General features: G+C 32.3%; 1 protein-coding gene across 3 annotated transcripts; it reads left to right on the top strand.

Moving 5' to 3' along the window:
- The first annotated feature begins 2,377 nt into the window (after nucleotides 1-2,377).
- LOC127719751 (transcription factor HES-1-like) lies at nucleotides 2,378-11,609 on the top strand. Of its 3 annotated transcripts, none has more exons than XM_052225998.1 (5): nucleotides 2,378-2,614; nucleotides 4,821-4,916; nucleotides 6,330-6,417; nucleotides 8,119-8,312; nucleotides 10,741-11,609. In XM_052225998.1, the coding sequence occupies exons 1-5, from the start codon at nucleotides 2,495-2,497 to the stop codon at nucleotides 10,771-10,773; spliced, it is 531 nt and encodes a 176-aa protein (XP_052081958.1). In that variant the 5' UTR covers nucleotides 2,378-2,494; the 3' UTR covers nucleotides 10,774-11,609. The 3 variants fall into 3 exon arrangements, 2 of the variants coding, with proteins under 2 accessions (XP_052081958.1, XP_052081957.1); XR_007990474.1 differs by having other exon boundaries at nucleotides 2,388-2,614; nucleotides 8,119-9,266; XM_052225997.1 differs by lacking the exon at nucleotides 10,741-11,609 and having other exon boundaries at nucleotides 2,388-2,614; nucleotides 8,119-9,332.
- Nucleotides 11,610-13,474: the final 1,865 nt, after the last annotated feature.

The raw sequence follows: 13,474 nt of genomic DNA, 5'->3' as shown, positions 1-13,474 counted from the left end.
TTATGAGTTTGGATGTCTCTTTGGTATCCTTCGCCTCTCTTTTTATATATATCAGACAACAAACTAAGTATTATATTTATAAACATATTGAAGAAATGTTTCAGAGACAGAAGAAAAGTATTTGTATTTTTTGAAAGCTGGATAAATTACCACAATTTATTAATAGAGAAAGGGAAATATCTTCAAACATCAAGAGAAGAGAAGATAGATTATAAAAAAAGTGAGAAAAATTGAAGATGAAATTCATTTTTTTAGTTTTCAAATTAATAGTCTTATCAAACAAGTTTATATTATATGTTGAAAATGAAAGCAAAAAAGTAAAACAAAAGAACCGAATTCCAAGGTAAACCCAGAAAGGAGAAGTCCATAAAAACTGACAAAATTGAACGTTATCAACCAACTGAACGAGTGGAAAACAGCTGTCTTATTCCTGACTCGGTACAGGAATTTTCGAAGAAAATTATGTTATAAACCTGGTTTTATAGCTAGCTAAACCTCCCACTTATATGGCAGTTGTTTACAGCTCAGTTATATTGACAAAATTGGGTAAGCAACCCAAACAGACATGAAAGGTTAATGTGACAATAATTGGGACCCAAAATATACTGATAAATAAGTTTTTGGTAGTTGATAATACACATCATATATAGTATACACTTTCTCGATAAAATACAAATTGAGTAAAATATGAATACAAGGGTAAACAAAATGGAAATATCACTGTAAAAACCTCTTGCGCCCGACTCGCACCTCAGGACCTACCTGCACCAGAACGGCCAAAGTCAAAAACATGATGGCGACGTCAAAGTTTATACAAAACAATTTATAGGTGTAAATTAATATATTGCAAAAAAAAAAATATAAATACATTGTAGCATGCATAATGTAAAAGTATAATTATTCAAGTGTAAAACCTTGTATCTGTCAGAAAATAATCTGTATATGTAAATATAATTTTAAAGGTTATTTAATGCATTAAATAAACAGACAAGGATGTTACTTCATCTTCTCACACGATTTAAATGAAATATTGAGAGCGTGGGAAAGACACTAGTGAGACAAGATTTGAGAATTTAATATTGTACATTAAGTAAACATTTATCATTTAACTGACCCCAAATAAAGTATTTAAATGGTTTAATTCATAAGATTTTACGGTGGAGCCAATCGGTTGTGAACTATGTTGATGGATTTATTACTAAAAATTAAATACTATTTTAAATAATGTGAAATAAGTTGTAATCTATATTTTTCAAATTCAATCCACGGCAATAAACAAGAAAGACCATAGCAAACACATGCTGCGTCTTACACATACCTACATCATTAGGCGTATGTTTAACAAAAGTTCCAAATGTACTTCATTCAAAAAGATATCCAAAATCGAAAAAGGGGGAAGTGTTCTTACAAAACTAGTTTAACCCAGTCATCTCAATGCACCTGTCTGAAGTCAGGAACCTAGGGCCATTAGATATGAAACAGGCACATTAACACCTGAATTAAATACTCTTTATTAGGAAAGGTTCACGCTATAAGCAAATCAAATCCAAGACGTCCGCAAGTGAATACATATCGTAATTGTTAAAATATTACATTTCAATTCAGTTCAATATTTTCTTGCCATTGAATACTTTATATAAGGTGTGTAACAAGAAATCAAATTACGAGTATTCAATAATTATATTTAACATAAACTCATCATAGATCTATACTAGGCTTAACATTTTGTACGCCAGACGCGCGTTTCGTCTACAAAAGACTTCAATAACGCTTGAATAAAATAGTTCAAAAGTTGAAGAGAATTAGGGAGTCAAAATCGAAAGATTTTGCAAAAACTTCTTCCTTGTGTAGAAAATCCTTTTGTATTTCGAAAAGTTTTGTAAACAGTTAATATAATTTATGATTAGTTGCTAGTCTTTCGACCGAGTTTCGATGAATGATTTATGGACGAAACTGTTAATTCAAAATGACTATGTGATTTGATTTTTCGGGTAAAAAGGTCTATTAATTTCATTGTAGATCATTGTAGCTGATTTCTATTACTGCAAATTGAAGGACATCTTTTATTGCATTAAACAAATTATTCGGTACTCACGGAAGCCTGTTTTGTTTTTGAATTTGTCTAATGACTAATAATAGATAAAGTAACATCATAAAACGAGTCTTTAGTGTTCATCGTTCTGAACCATTTATCTGTAACGGTATTCATCAGGTAAAACAGGTGTTCATTTCTTCACTGAGGGGGCGTGGTTTTCCCACAATTTGAAGACATATTGTCGCGTGCCATTTCGAAGTAAAATATACAAATATGCATATTGAAAATACATTCTATTACATTGTCCAATGAGATAACAATATTATTTTAACTTTTACATAAGATATGGTTTGATTGACACAAATGAAAAACATATTTTAAAAGAGTTATAAGACAGTACAAGTGTTGCATTTAATGAAATAAAATGTAAAGTGCTTAAACTTGTTCATTTCAAGGAAAATGAATAATAATGATAATAATAATACGGTAGGGTCGAGTCAGGATAATCAAGACAAAATGACTGAAGATTTAGATAAAGAGACAGAAAAAGTTACCTCCTCTGCACCCGACAGGCGAAAGGTATGTAATATATATCTTAAATCAAAATAGAAAAAAGTCAGGAACATTTTCAGTGAGTGTCGTGTTTTTTATATTTCTATATTTTAGAGTTTTTATCAATTTAGGAATTTGGATATGATGGCACATCTTTAGTCCCTGTTGAAAAAAAAATCATCAGAGATGTCAGGCTCATAATTTGTACGCCAGACGAGAGATTCGTCTACACAATTTATGTACAACTTGTTAAGACCTCAGACTTCTAGCACTGTTCAATAGTAGTCTCAGTTTAGACACGTGCTGAATTCGAGCTTGACATATGGAATGGGGACTAATTTTTTTTATCATAAGAAATTAAAAGTAAATTGACCACAAAATGTCTTTCTGTTAGTTTTAATTGTTTGTTTAGATACAGTTTTTTTCCACACTCAACAAATTATGAATAATAGCAACCAGAAAGCGATAAAAGGAAGCTCTTATTAAATCCATATTCATCTATAAATATATATATATTTACAGACGAATGCATTGGCTAGTTTTCAATCACTTTTGTTTTTGTTGCATTTCTTGGAAAAACGAACATAATCTTAGATTATGTGAGAAATCGTCTATAATTTATAGAGCATCTTGTAGTCTTGTAGTTTCAACAGCATATTTTCAATTAGATATTAACATACAAGGAAAAACAAGTCCAAGGAATAATGGAAGACAACTAAAACGACCTTTACAAATAGCTATGAAATACCTCACTGAAACTCCAATGCGTAGACACAAGTAGGATTCTTTAAATTAAGGCATACAAATATATATACATATATTCTTGTTTCCTGCCTCCTGGCAGAAAAAAAAATTAGGGTAAGTAGGTATGTAAAATAAGTTCATTAAGCTTACAGCCCAAAGGGCCAGTGTAAGCTTGACGTCCGTCGTCTGTCGTCCGTTAACTTTTACAAGCTTCTTCTCTGAAAGTACTTGGCCAAATTTAACCAAACTTGGCCCCTATCATTATTGGTTATGTAGTTTAAAAATGTGTCCGATGACCCGCCTGCCAACATACATGGCCGACATGGCTAAACATAGAACATGGGTGTAAAATGCAAGTTTTGCCTTTTATTTTGAAAACCGCTATAGAAAGGGAAAATCTGAAAACGCCAAAGTGTTTAGAATGTTGAGATCTACCTACGGTTTATTATATAAAAAATTTCAGATGACTTATTATATGATTTATTGCCCTTAAATGACGAATTTTACTATTATTTTTGGTGTTTTTGCCTATAATTATCTTGAGAGCTATAATAGATAGAAAGATACTTTAAGTAGCAGAAATTATCAGAAAAACAAGATCTACAGATAAGTTAACATGGCAGACTCCTTATTGGAGTTATTTCCCATTTATGACGATTTTGCAATTTGTTTTGTGTTTTTGCCTATAATCTTGAAAACTATTATAGATAGATAGAAAATTTAATAGCAAAAATGATCACCAAGACAAGATCTACAAATAAGTTTTATTGCGGAAATCGTAAGTTGACTTCCTTTAAGGAGTTATTGCACTTAGATGACAACTTTAAATAATTTATGCGTTATTGCTAATTTTTTAAAGACTATAATGGATAGAGAGGAACGTTATATGCACAAATTATCAACAAGGCAAGATCTACAAATACGTCGGTATTGCTGAAACCGTTGCTCAACTCTCTATAGAAGTCGGATGAAATTTTTTACCATTTTGTTTTTGCGGTTTTGCCTTTTATATTGCAAACTGTAATACTGTAATAGATATAGATAGAAACTACAAGAACCAAAAATGATCACCAAGACAAGATTTGAAAATATGTCAGTTTAAATGAAATTGTCAGTGGTCTTCCATTGGAGTTGGCCTTGAATGACGAAAGTCTCTGTAAAATTTGTTCACAATTCTTCTCTTTGTGTGATTAAGAGCTTGTTATATATTGCATGGATACCATTATTTAATTTTGAAGACCGTTTGGTGACCTCTAGATGTCTTTTGGGTTTTTTGTGTCCTGTTTGGTTGCTGTCTCTTTGACGTATATCATACCCAACCCCTTCTATTATTATATCAATTCTCTCTAAATAAAAAATAAAATGGAAAGAGATACAATTTTCGGATCACGTATAAAATGCAACTGATACTGAAATAGAGGCTATATTGAAGGGCCAGTCGCACACAGTTAGCATAAAGTTTAAGGGTTCTTGTATTTTATCTACACAGACATCTAAGCCTATCATGGAGAAGAGAAGAAGAGCAAGAATCAATGCCAGTCTCACTGAATTGAAAACGTTTCTTTTGGATGTCATAAAAAAAGAAGTAAGTGGAATCATAATGTGAAGGAAATGGTGAAAAGGGTCAGTACAGTTTTCAAATGTACCACACAAAACCGGTTTTGTTAAAACATTGCAAATTTGGCATGCTTTTGTTAAAAATACATCGAAAGACATACAATTTGAAAATGAATTGATTTGTTTCCGATGAACAGATTAAATATATAGCATTGCTCAAATGTCGTAAAAGGTCATTTTGGTATAAAAACAATGAAATTTGCCAAGCCGTTATCCAACAGATTATATTTCTGTGAAATGACAAGTATTAAACATGTGTAGTGATTGTTTATTATTAGTTTTGAGTACACAAAGTTCAATCACTTTGGGATAGTGTGTTCGGGGCGTTTTTCTGATTTAGCTGCCCTCTGAGGGCACAGAATCCCAAAGGGGATTGGAAAAAATTGACTCTTATTGAGCACGTAAAAAAATGCATGAATAAATTTTCACCAACGGGCAAAATATTGGGAGCCGAAACAAATGTGATATATAACAATCATGCGCAGGCGTTTCGCAAAAAAAAAAAAAAAAAAAAAAAAAAAACTTAAAATTATCCCATGTGTCATGATTATTTAAGTTCTCTAAAGGAAACTGAAAATTCAAAATAGAGAATAGAGAATGGAAACGAGGAATGTGTCAAAAAGACAAGAATCCGACCAAAAATCAGAAAACAGCACAAGGCCATTAGAAGAATGCTTCGTCAAACATGCTTTATTGATGTAAATTTGCCTCTATATTCATGCATAACATTTAAAAGTGTATTCCCACTTTCATGAATATTCAGATCAAGGTAAACATATTGAAAGTACATCAAGTATTGCTATGGTTCATTATAAATATTTCTAATGTAATATTGTGAAAAAATGAGTTTAAATACCGACACATCAGGTATGAAACTAACGAAGGTAAAATTATTTTCCCACGATATGGTGTTTACTTCGGAATGCATCAATAACTTGAGGGCTCTTATTTCATATTCTTCAGATAATGCCTCATAATAATTTAGTTAGCGGTCAGACAAAGCCTTCCTTTAAACACTTCATTAATTACTTGTACTTTTAACAAACCATAGGCCATCATTGTAGCTTCCATTTATGATATTATAAAACGTTTATTTTAACATCAAACTGTTTAAGCACATTACTAATATTTTATATGGGGGCGGGTTATGCTTTAAGGGGATACGATTAAATAACATTGTTAAATTATAACATCTTATTTATAAAAATGAAATATGTCTGAAGCAGAAGAGTCTTGTATTGGTTTAAGACATATTTAGGAACTAAAGATAGAGAAAAAACCCATAGGAATGTTGTTTAACGAAATTCCTGGTAACTCTTTTTAATGTCACCTTAAAATACATATACTTATTTTCATTGTGTTCTTGTGTTCATGTCTGCAGGGATTACGACACAACAAGATGGAAAAGGCTGATATTCTAGAATTGACAGTTAGACATTTGCGGCAGCTTCAAAGACAACAGTATACAGGTAATAATTAGGCTGATCAGTAATCAAACTGAGGCAACATTAATCGACTATCTTAATAAAGCAGCAAATCAAAACATATCAATATATACGGCTTTAACCATATCAACAAAGAAAAATATAAACTCCCAATATGGCAAAAAAAGATCCCCCAGAACAAAAAAAAAATCAAACATAGAAAAGTGGTGGCAATATAAAAATATGTTACCGACTAATGGGTAAACTTTCTGAAATTACTCTGAAATCGAAAACAAAATCTTTGGAACCTAGCGTACAAAAGAATTTATCAATCATGAAAACCAAAAGTCCATTCACATACACATAAAAAAAAATCGTATTTCAGATTTGTCTGAAAGAGTAATAACATAAGTGTTAAAAGTAAAGATACATACTTCATACTAAAAATTGCAATACAAATTTATCTTTTAAATCCTGCAAGTGTCGGAATAGTAAGCCATGAGATACAGAACATTAGATGTAAATCTGTGTGTTGTATAGATATAAGCATAACCTCAAGGACGTTTCCCATTCATCAGTGAAAGTTAACAAAAAGAGGTTCATTCGTTTGCTAGTCGGGATGTATAGATACGCATCCATGTCAGGTCGGAATGGGGAAGTTAAATCCAATTCCTCGTGTAGGTAGAGTGCCACGCTCTGTACCTGTAAACAAACACTTGCAAACAACTATTTGAGAGATCCTTATGTTGCCTGTTACAAGCATAATTTCTGTATTTATCCAATAGCACACTTCTGTTACAAGGACTTTCTAATGCCGACTTTTTCCCAGTCTATCAATTTTGTCGAACCTACCTATTAGATTTATTGTTATTTTTCTCTTGTCCTGAATATGCAAGGAATTATATTTGCCGCTAGACATTAATCAAATAGCAATTAATCAATCAGATGTAAACACAACACGATGATAGATTGTTTTTTTTCTTCAAGCCGATGCAGCCGCAAATATTTCATGCATGTTCAGGACGATAATTGACAAAAATCAAATAGGTAGGTTCTGAACTGTGGATCGATCTGCATAAATGCGGGAATTTCGACTGTTACTTTAAAAGAAGGGCACACATCATGCCTTGCAACAAGCCCCATTAATGAGTTGTTGAAAGGGTTCTATAACGTGCAGAAAACGTCGCACTCTCCATACACGATGTTAGGATTGAACGTACCAATTCCAACTGATCGTGTGTACCTTTTATTAATTTCAAACAGCCAGACGGACGTCCCTCTTGAGCATGGGCTTTACTCCGTGATTGAATAGGTATAGAGGTTGCTCTATTTTAATACTCAAACCAACCCTTAGATGACCAGTAATCATTTAGACATCACGTGATTGTTAAAAAAAACCCAGGACGCATGTATTATACATTTTGCAATATATATTTGGAAAAGGCATATAAAGGCAAGAGAACACAAGCATTATTTGTTACTATGTGCGTAGAAAATCAACATGCCTTTATAATTTATGCATATAACTTTTCACATTGTTTAAGTCAAACTTGACTCATATTCTCAAAAACTACCATAATCAGGGTCTGTGATATCATATACGACAGTAAAGGATTGATGTAGGTATTGATTTAACGAGTTAAAATATATACTGGTACAAGTAATGCATGTTCTGTCATATTTGTTTAATTATATTTTTCATTTACGTTCACTTGGCAATACAATAAATATCACTTATGTTTGCAGTTTCAACACCCGGTGAAGGATCAACATGTGACACATTTAGATTAGGTTTCAGTGAATGTACATCTGAAGTGACTAAATTTCTGTCAAGAATGTCTAACATAGAACCTAATTTCCAAGTAAATTTATTGGAACATTTGTCGACCTGCTCAAACTCAGAGAACAGTTTAAAGTTCCTTAATACGTCTGTTTCTCCAGTAAGTTCAAACTCTTCTATTCAATCAGAAATAACAAGGGAGCAGCAAAATTTAGAAAAGTGTTCGGCTAGTTCAATGACGTTTGATAATACTGCAGACATTTTATATAGCAGTCACCATACCGACGATAAATTAGTGAAACCAGGAAACGCTAGCTCAACACATCTGTGCAACTTGTCTTCACAACAGTCTAAAATGTTGGATACAGACCGAACGATTCAACATCCCTTAAGAGCAAGCACACCACATATGCACAATTTTTCTTTGCATCAATCTAAAATGTTGGACGCAGACAGATCAGTACAACACCCAGTAAGCATATCTACATCAACGAATGGACCTACTGTCCAACCTTTTCAGCAGCTAAAAACATGTGCCACTCCGATTGGAAACGTAATTGGTAATGTGGCTTTTGGAAACATAATAAGCGGCATACAACTAGTCCCTGTCCAACTTCCGTCTGGCGAAACTTTATATTTTATTCCAACTAATATATTAACTAATACCTGTGTTCCTATTAGTAAAACATCAATTCCCATCACAAATGTCATATCTCAGAACACTGCCCAACCAGCTGTGTCGTCTGCATTCCCGTGTGTTCAATCATCCTCGAGAACGGTCATAGAAAACATTCGAATACCATCAGATAGTCCGAGGGAAAATTATACCGAGAATAACCAAAATGAAAGCTCACTCAACTACTTTGATAGGACAGTAAGAAATAACATCGAACGAAATGGTCCGACTGCTTCCAGAAATGAGCCTCAAATATCACTACGACAACATGAAGGCTTAGAACCCGTATGGAGGCCATGGTGAAATGTTATACGGTGTTTTTGTTGCTTTAATCTCATAATGAAAGACTCCAAAACGCTGTTTCCAAATGCTATTGGAAATTCAAAGCAGAATTAATGGAAAGCGAAAATATGCAAAACAGCAGTGACATTTGTAAAAGTAAAAAAATCTCTTTACATATATATTTTGTTTCCGCATTGTCATGTATTACATTGTGTTATTCTATTATTGGCTTTCTTTGTGAAAGTATAAAACCATTCTTCTCTTTCAAGATCAAGTTTTCTTCCGAAGATGTGGTATGATTGCCAATGATACAACTATCCACTAGAGCTCATATGACGTAGAAGAAAGCAATTATACGTCACCCTATGGCCTTTAACAAGGAGACAATCCATACCGTATAGTCAGCTATAAAAGGCTTCAACAAATATGAAAAATGCGAAACAATTGCAACAAGAAAAGTAACGGCCTAGTTATTAACATTTCAATTTACGAAAAAACAAATATGACAGATGTGAACCAACGACAATCACTGAATTATCGAGGGTCTATACATATTCTCAAAGCACATTACAGGCCAACTATCGGTGATTTATTACCAAGGCCAACCAACAATACCTCCTGAGTTAAAGATCAATGTTGATGTAATACCGTATAAACTATATATACACCATAGGTTAAATATTTTAATTAAGCTAATTATTTATTTTAATTTTGATTAATTGGTCGTAAAATAGACGAATGCATTCTTAATACTTATATGCATTTGCATTTTCATGCCATTAAAATACTATTAATGTCTTTATGAAATTAGGAAATTGTTAGAACTATCGGTACATATCACTGATAGTAAATATGATGTGAAATTGTTTTTAAATAACTTCATTTTCTGAAGATATATAATTTACATAATTGCCTATTAAAATGACAGAATATATTTTCTTTATTAAAACAGCAGACATTTTTATTCAAACTTTAGTCTTTGAAGTCAGAATTTTTGTTTATGCTGACAAAAAAGAGACATCCTCATGATAATATATGCATTTAAAATAGTCATACAGAACATTTTCCTAGCAGTCAGGTTTATTGTCGTGGGAAAGAAAAAAAATATACTCAACTATTCGGAGTATGGCATTTTAATGCATAAAAAACATCAAGTCGGATAAAGCACGTTGAATAATAGTTAAAAAAATGGAATACCTTAGTTCATAATGCATGTAAATTTGACTGATCATAAGGTTAAATAAGGAAGTCCTGCAGTTGGAAGTGGAATTGAGCGTTCCTGTTGAAGGTTAATCAAGAAAATCTCACAAAGCGAGTTCGACCCTGTTTTATGCTACTTCCTTTGTTTTGACTGACCCCTTGTGTTGCTAGCTGACGACCTGACCTTTTGGAGTAAATGATACAACTCCATCTGTTAAATAAAAAAATCTTGGAAAATAGAACTGTTTTAATTTTGTGAATCCTGTAAGAAATAATTTTGATAAACAAACTGATAGAAACGGCTAAGAAATGAATTATTCATGATTACTTAGAAAACAGTTTATAAAATTTATCAGTTATTGACATCAGTAAATGCTCTTTTTCATAACTCATCGTTTCAAAATCTAAAGAATTCTTGGTACTTTTTCAGAAACTAACACCACAACGTTGTGATTGGCTATGACAACGGGAATTCAACCAACGGCTTGACGGTATTTCATTTTGGGTACGAACGATGAAATAAACAAAATTCCTTTAGATTATTAAACGCGGAGTGATGCACCATATAACAACAAAATGATTACAAATAAAATGCTTGCACAAACTACAATTAAAGGAATCAACCAGTGTCTCGCATGAAGCACAATTTGGAGACATACGCCGCGTAATCATTACAAATTGGTTTACCGATACGATGCATCTGGGTCTAAATTTAAGAAAGACATGTTTGACTGTCTTTTACAAGTGTCAAGACACCAGAAACGTCATCTGATCTTATCGGTACATTTTTACTGAGTGTGGATTAGCATGGCGGATAATAACCCATACATACTAGGAGACGCTTACCTTGTCGACGCAACCGGCTTCGTTACATTTCGAATACATACGATTCCCTCGATTTATTTTCTCTTACGTGTAGTTATTAGTTTCCAAATGGATTTAAAAGGATAAACTTGTATTGCCTCTTATGGACTCCACTGTTGCTACCTGCCCGTTCCCGTATCACGTCATTTGATAAATGGATATCAATCATAACTTGCTGAGAACACTAATGGTTTTGGAAGCATTGTCTCATATTACGTTTATTCTTTAAAAATTCATCGTGAAAAAATTGTGCAAATGTAAGAATACGGACAGTTTTGCCAATCGAACCTACATTACTGGCCTACCCACCGAGCCTGATATATTTACCGAAACAATATCGCAAAACGTTTTTCTCAAAAACTTGACAATTGCTGAATTATGTTTGATGTTTATTTTCCTGTCTATATATTTTTATTATAAAGACGCAATGATCGATTGGTGTATTAAAAATGCCGAATGTTCAACTCTCGAGATAGTACTTGTTTCAGTATAGGAAATGTCAATCAAATATTGTAGCACGCGACACGCATGACATCTTAATGTGGGAAAACCACGCCCATTTATATCTCCTCGATAAAACAACTTTCAAGATTATGTATCGGATAACAACTGGGGGCATCCGGGTCGTGAGACATTTAAACAGAACACTTCACCATAAAAACGCTTACTAAATCCTGTATTATATAAGGGATAAATAGCAAAAAGAGTCAGTCTACTGATCATTTCACTCAATTTATTCTTAATGAAAATGACAAATTTTCTTTAAAACAACTATAATAAGCCTTATATTTTTTTTAAATAACCTTTTATTACGAAACGTTTTCAATTAGAAAACCAACGTTTACAAAAATGAAAATCAATATACATGCAGGTAAATGATATTTTTATAGTTAACGAATAAATCAAGAATTCGTCTGTCTTAATAACAAAATCGCTATTCAACAAATCATTTCTTTTTATAGAATTAAAAAAATAATAACTTCCTAACTCTTCCGAGAATGGATATGTTTTATTTTCCTTTTACCCCTGACTTTGAATTAATATTTTAAGCACAGTTCCATATTTTGCTTTTAATGAGATATTTATGAACATTTTGGGTCACAGTTAAATCAGAAATTATATCTTTGACAAAATAGTATTTTCCAAATGTAAAAAGACTCCTTACCTATAACATAACTCATATAATTTTATGCTAAGCTATCGAAAAAAAAACCCGACAGCCATTTTTCAAGCTTGTTTAAACAGGGAGAACGACATACTATCGAGCTTTACTGTTCCGATGTCAAACGCATCTTACTTTCCATTCTTGTGTGGTTTATTCTTTCATCTGCGCCTTTTGAAGGATGTGGTAAATCGCAGGTTACTTTAACTAAGAGAAGTTTTGTATAGCATACTGTCATCCGGACAATACTTCACACAGTTTGATTTTCATTATTTAGTTTCCTTAAGCTAAGTAAAACTTTGATACCCATTGTGTATGTTCGGTTAAAAGTTATATCGTTTTTCAACCATAAGCTTTGCGAAAATATCAGCTTGCCGAACATTTAATTTTTCCTTAGCGTGGTAATTGCAAACATATCGTGCTGTTGGATTATAGCACAGATACAGTTTTCTTTTGTGTAAGGATTTATAGGCACCTACCAATCATCTTTTGATGAAGGCATATTTTTTCTAATTTTCAATGGAAACAAACTATTTTTACACTTCCTTTATAGATAAAATTCGTTATTTTTTCAACAAAGTTGAAATAAAAAATTAATCGAAATAACATGCCCCCAAAAAAGATGAATGGTCGGTGCCTTGGTGAAAAAGAAACTTATGAAAATTGGACTATTTTTCTAAATTAGATTTAAGATGCAAGCACCGTTGTAACGATTGCATTCCTCTTTTCATTACTGTGTAAAAATATAAACAAGAAGAATAGGAAATTGTCTCAATACTGTAATGCTTAAATGGTGTGTTCTACTTTGTTGTCTATAAAATTATTATGAATGAAAGACAAAATTGTACAATTTTCAGCCTCTCCCTTAATGTGACAATATGATTGGCTTCAATATTTCGTTACATTAAATGCTTTATATAATAAAACAAACTATTTGAAATAATACCGCATCTTATTTTATATCTGATCTGAAGTGTATGGCTAAAGATACGTGATTTGGTAATCAAGTACCGAAAAATAGGAATCGAAAAGATTTCAGTTTTACCTAGTGAATCCAAACATTTTTGCCAAATTTCAATGTTTACAAAGTTGGACAAATTTTTGAAAAATACATTAAAGGTCCATTACACTCTAAGAG

Source organism: Mytilus californianus, unplaced genomic scaffold (genome assembly GCF_021869535.1).
Source record: "Mytilus californianus isolate M0D057914Y unplaced genomic scaffold, xbMytCali1.0.p SCAF_11, whole genome shotgun sequence".
NCBI lineage: Eukaryota > Metazoa > Mollusca > Bivalvia > Mytilida > Mytilidae > Mytilus > Mytilus californianus.
Note: the sequence above shows the minus strand (reverse complement) of the source record. Positions and strands in the feature narration are given on the sequence as shown.

What these genes read in the sequence shown, in the direction of transcription:
- LOC127719751 (XM_052225997.1), top strand. Translation starts at nt 2,495, where the DNA reads ATGAATAATAATGATAATAATAATACGGTAGGGTCGAGTCAGGATAAT. An exon ending in TGGATGTCATAAAAAAAGAA is followed by an intron (nt 4,917 to 6,329) that starts GTAAGTGGAATC and finishes TCATGTCTGCAG; the next exon opens with GGATTACGACACAACAAGAT. An exon ending in TCAAAGACAACAGTATACAG is followed by an intron (nt 6,418 to 8,118) that starts GTAATAATTAGG and finishes TTATGTTTGCAG; the next exon opens with TTTCAACACCCGGTGAAGGA.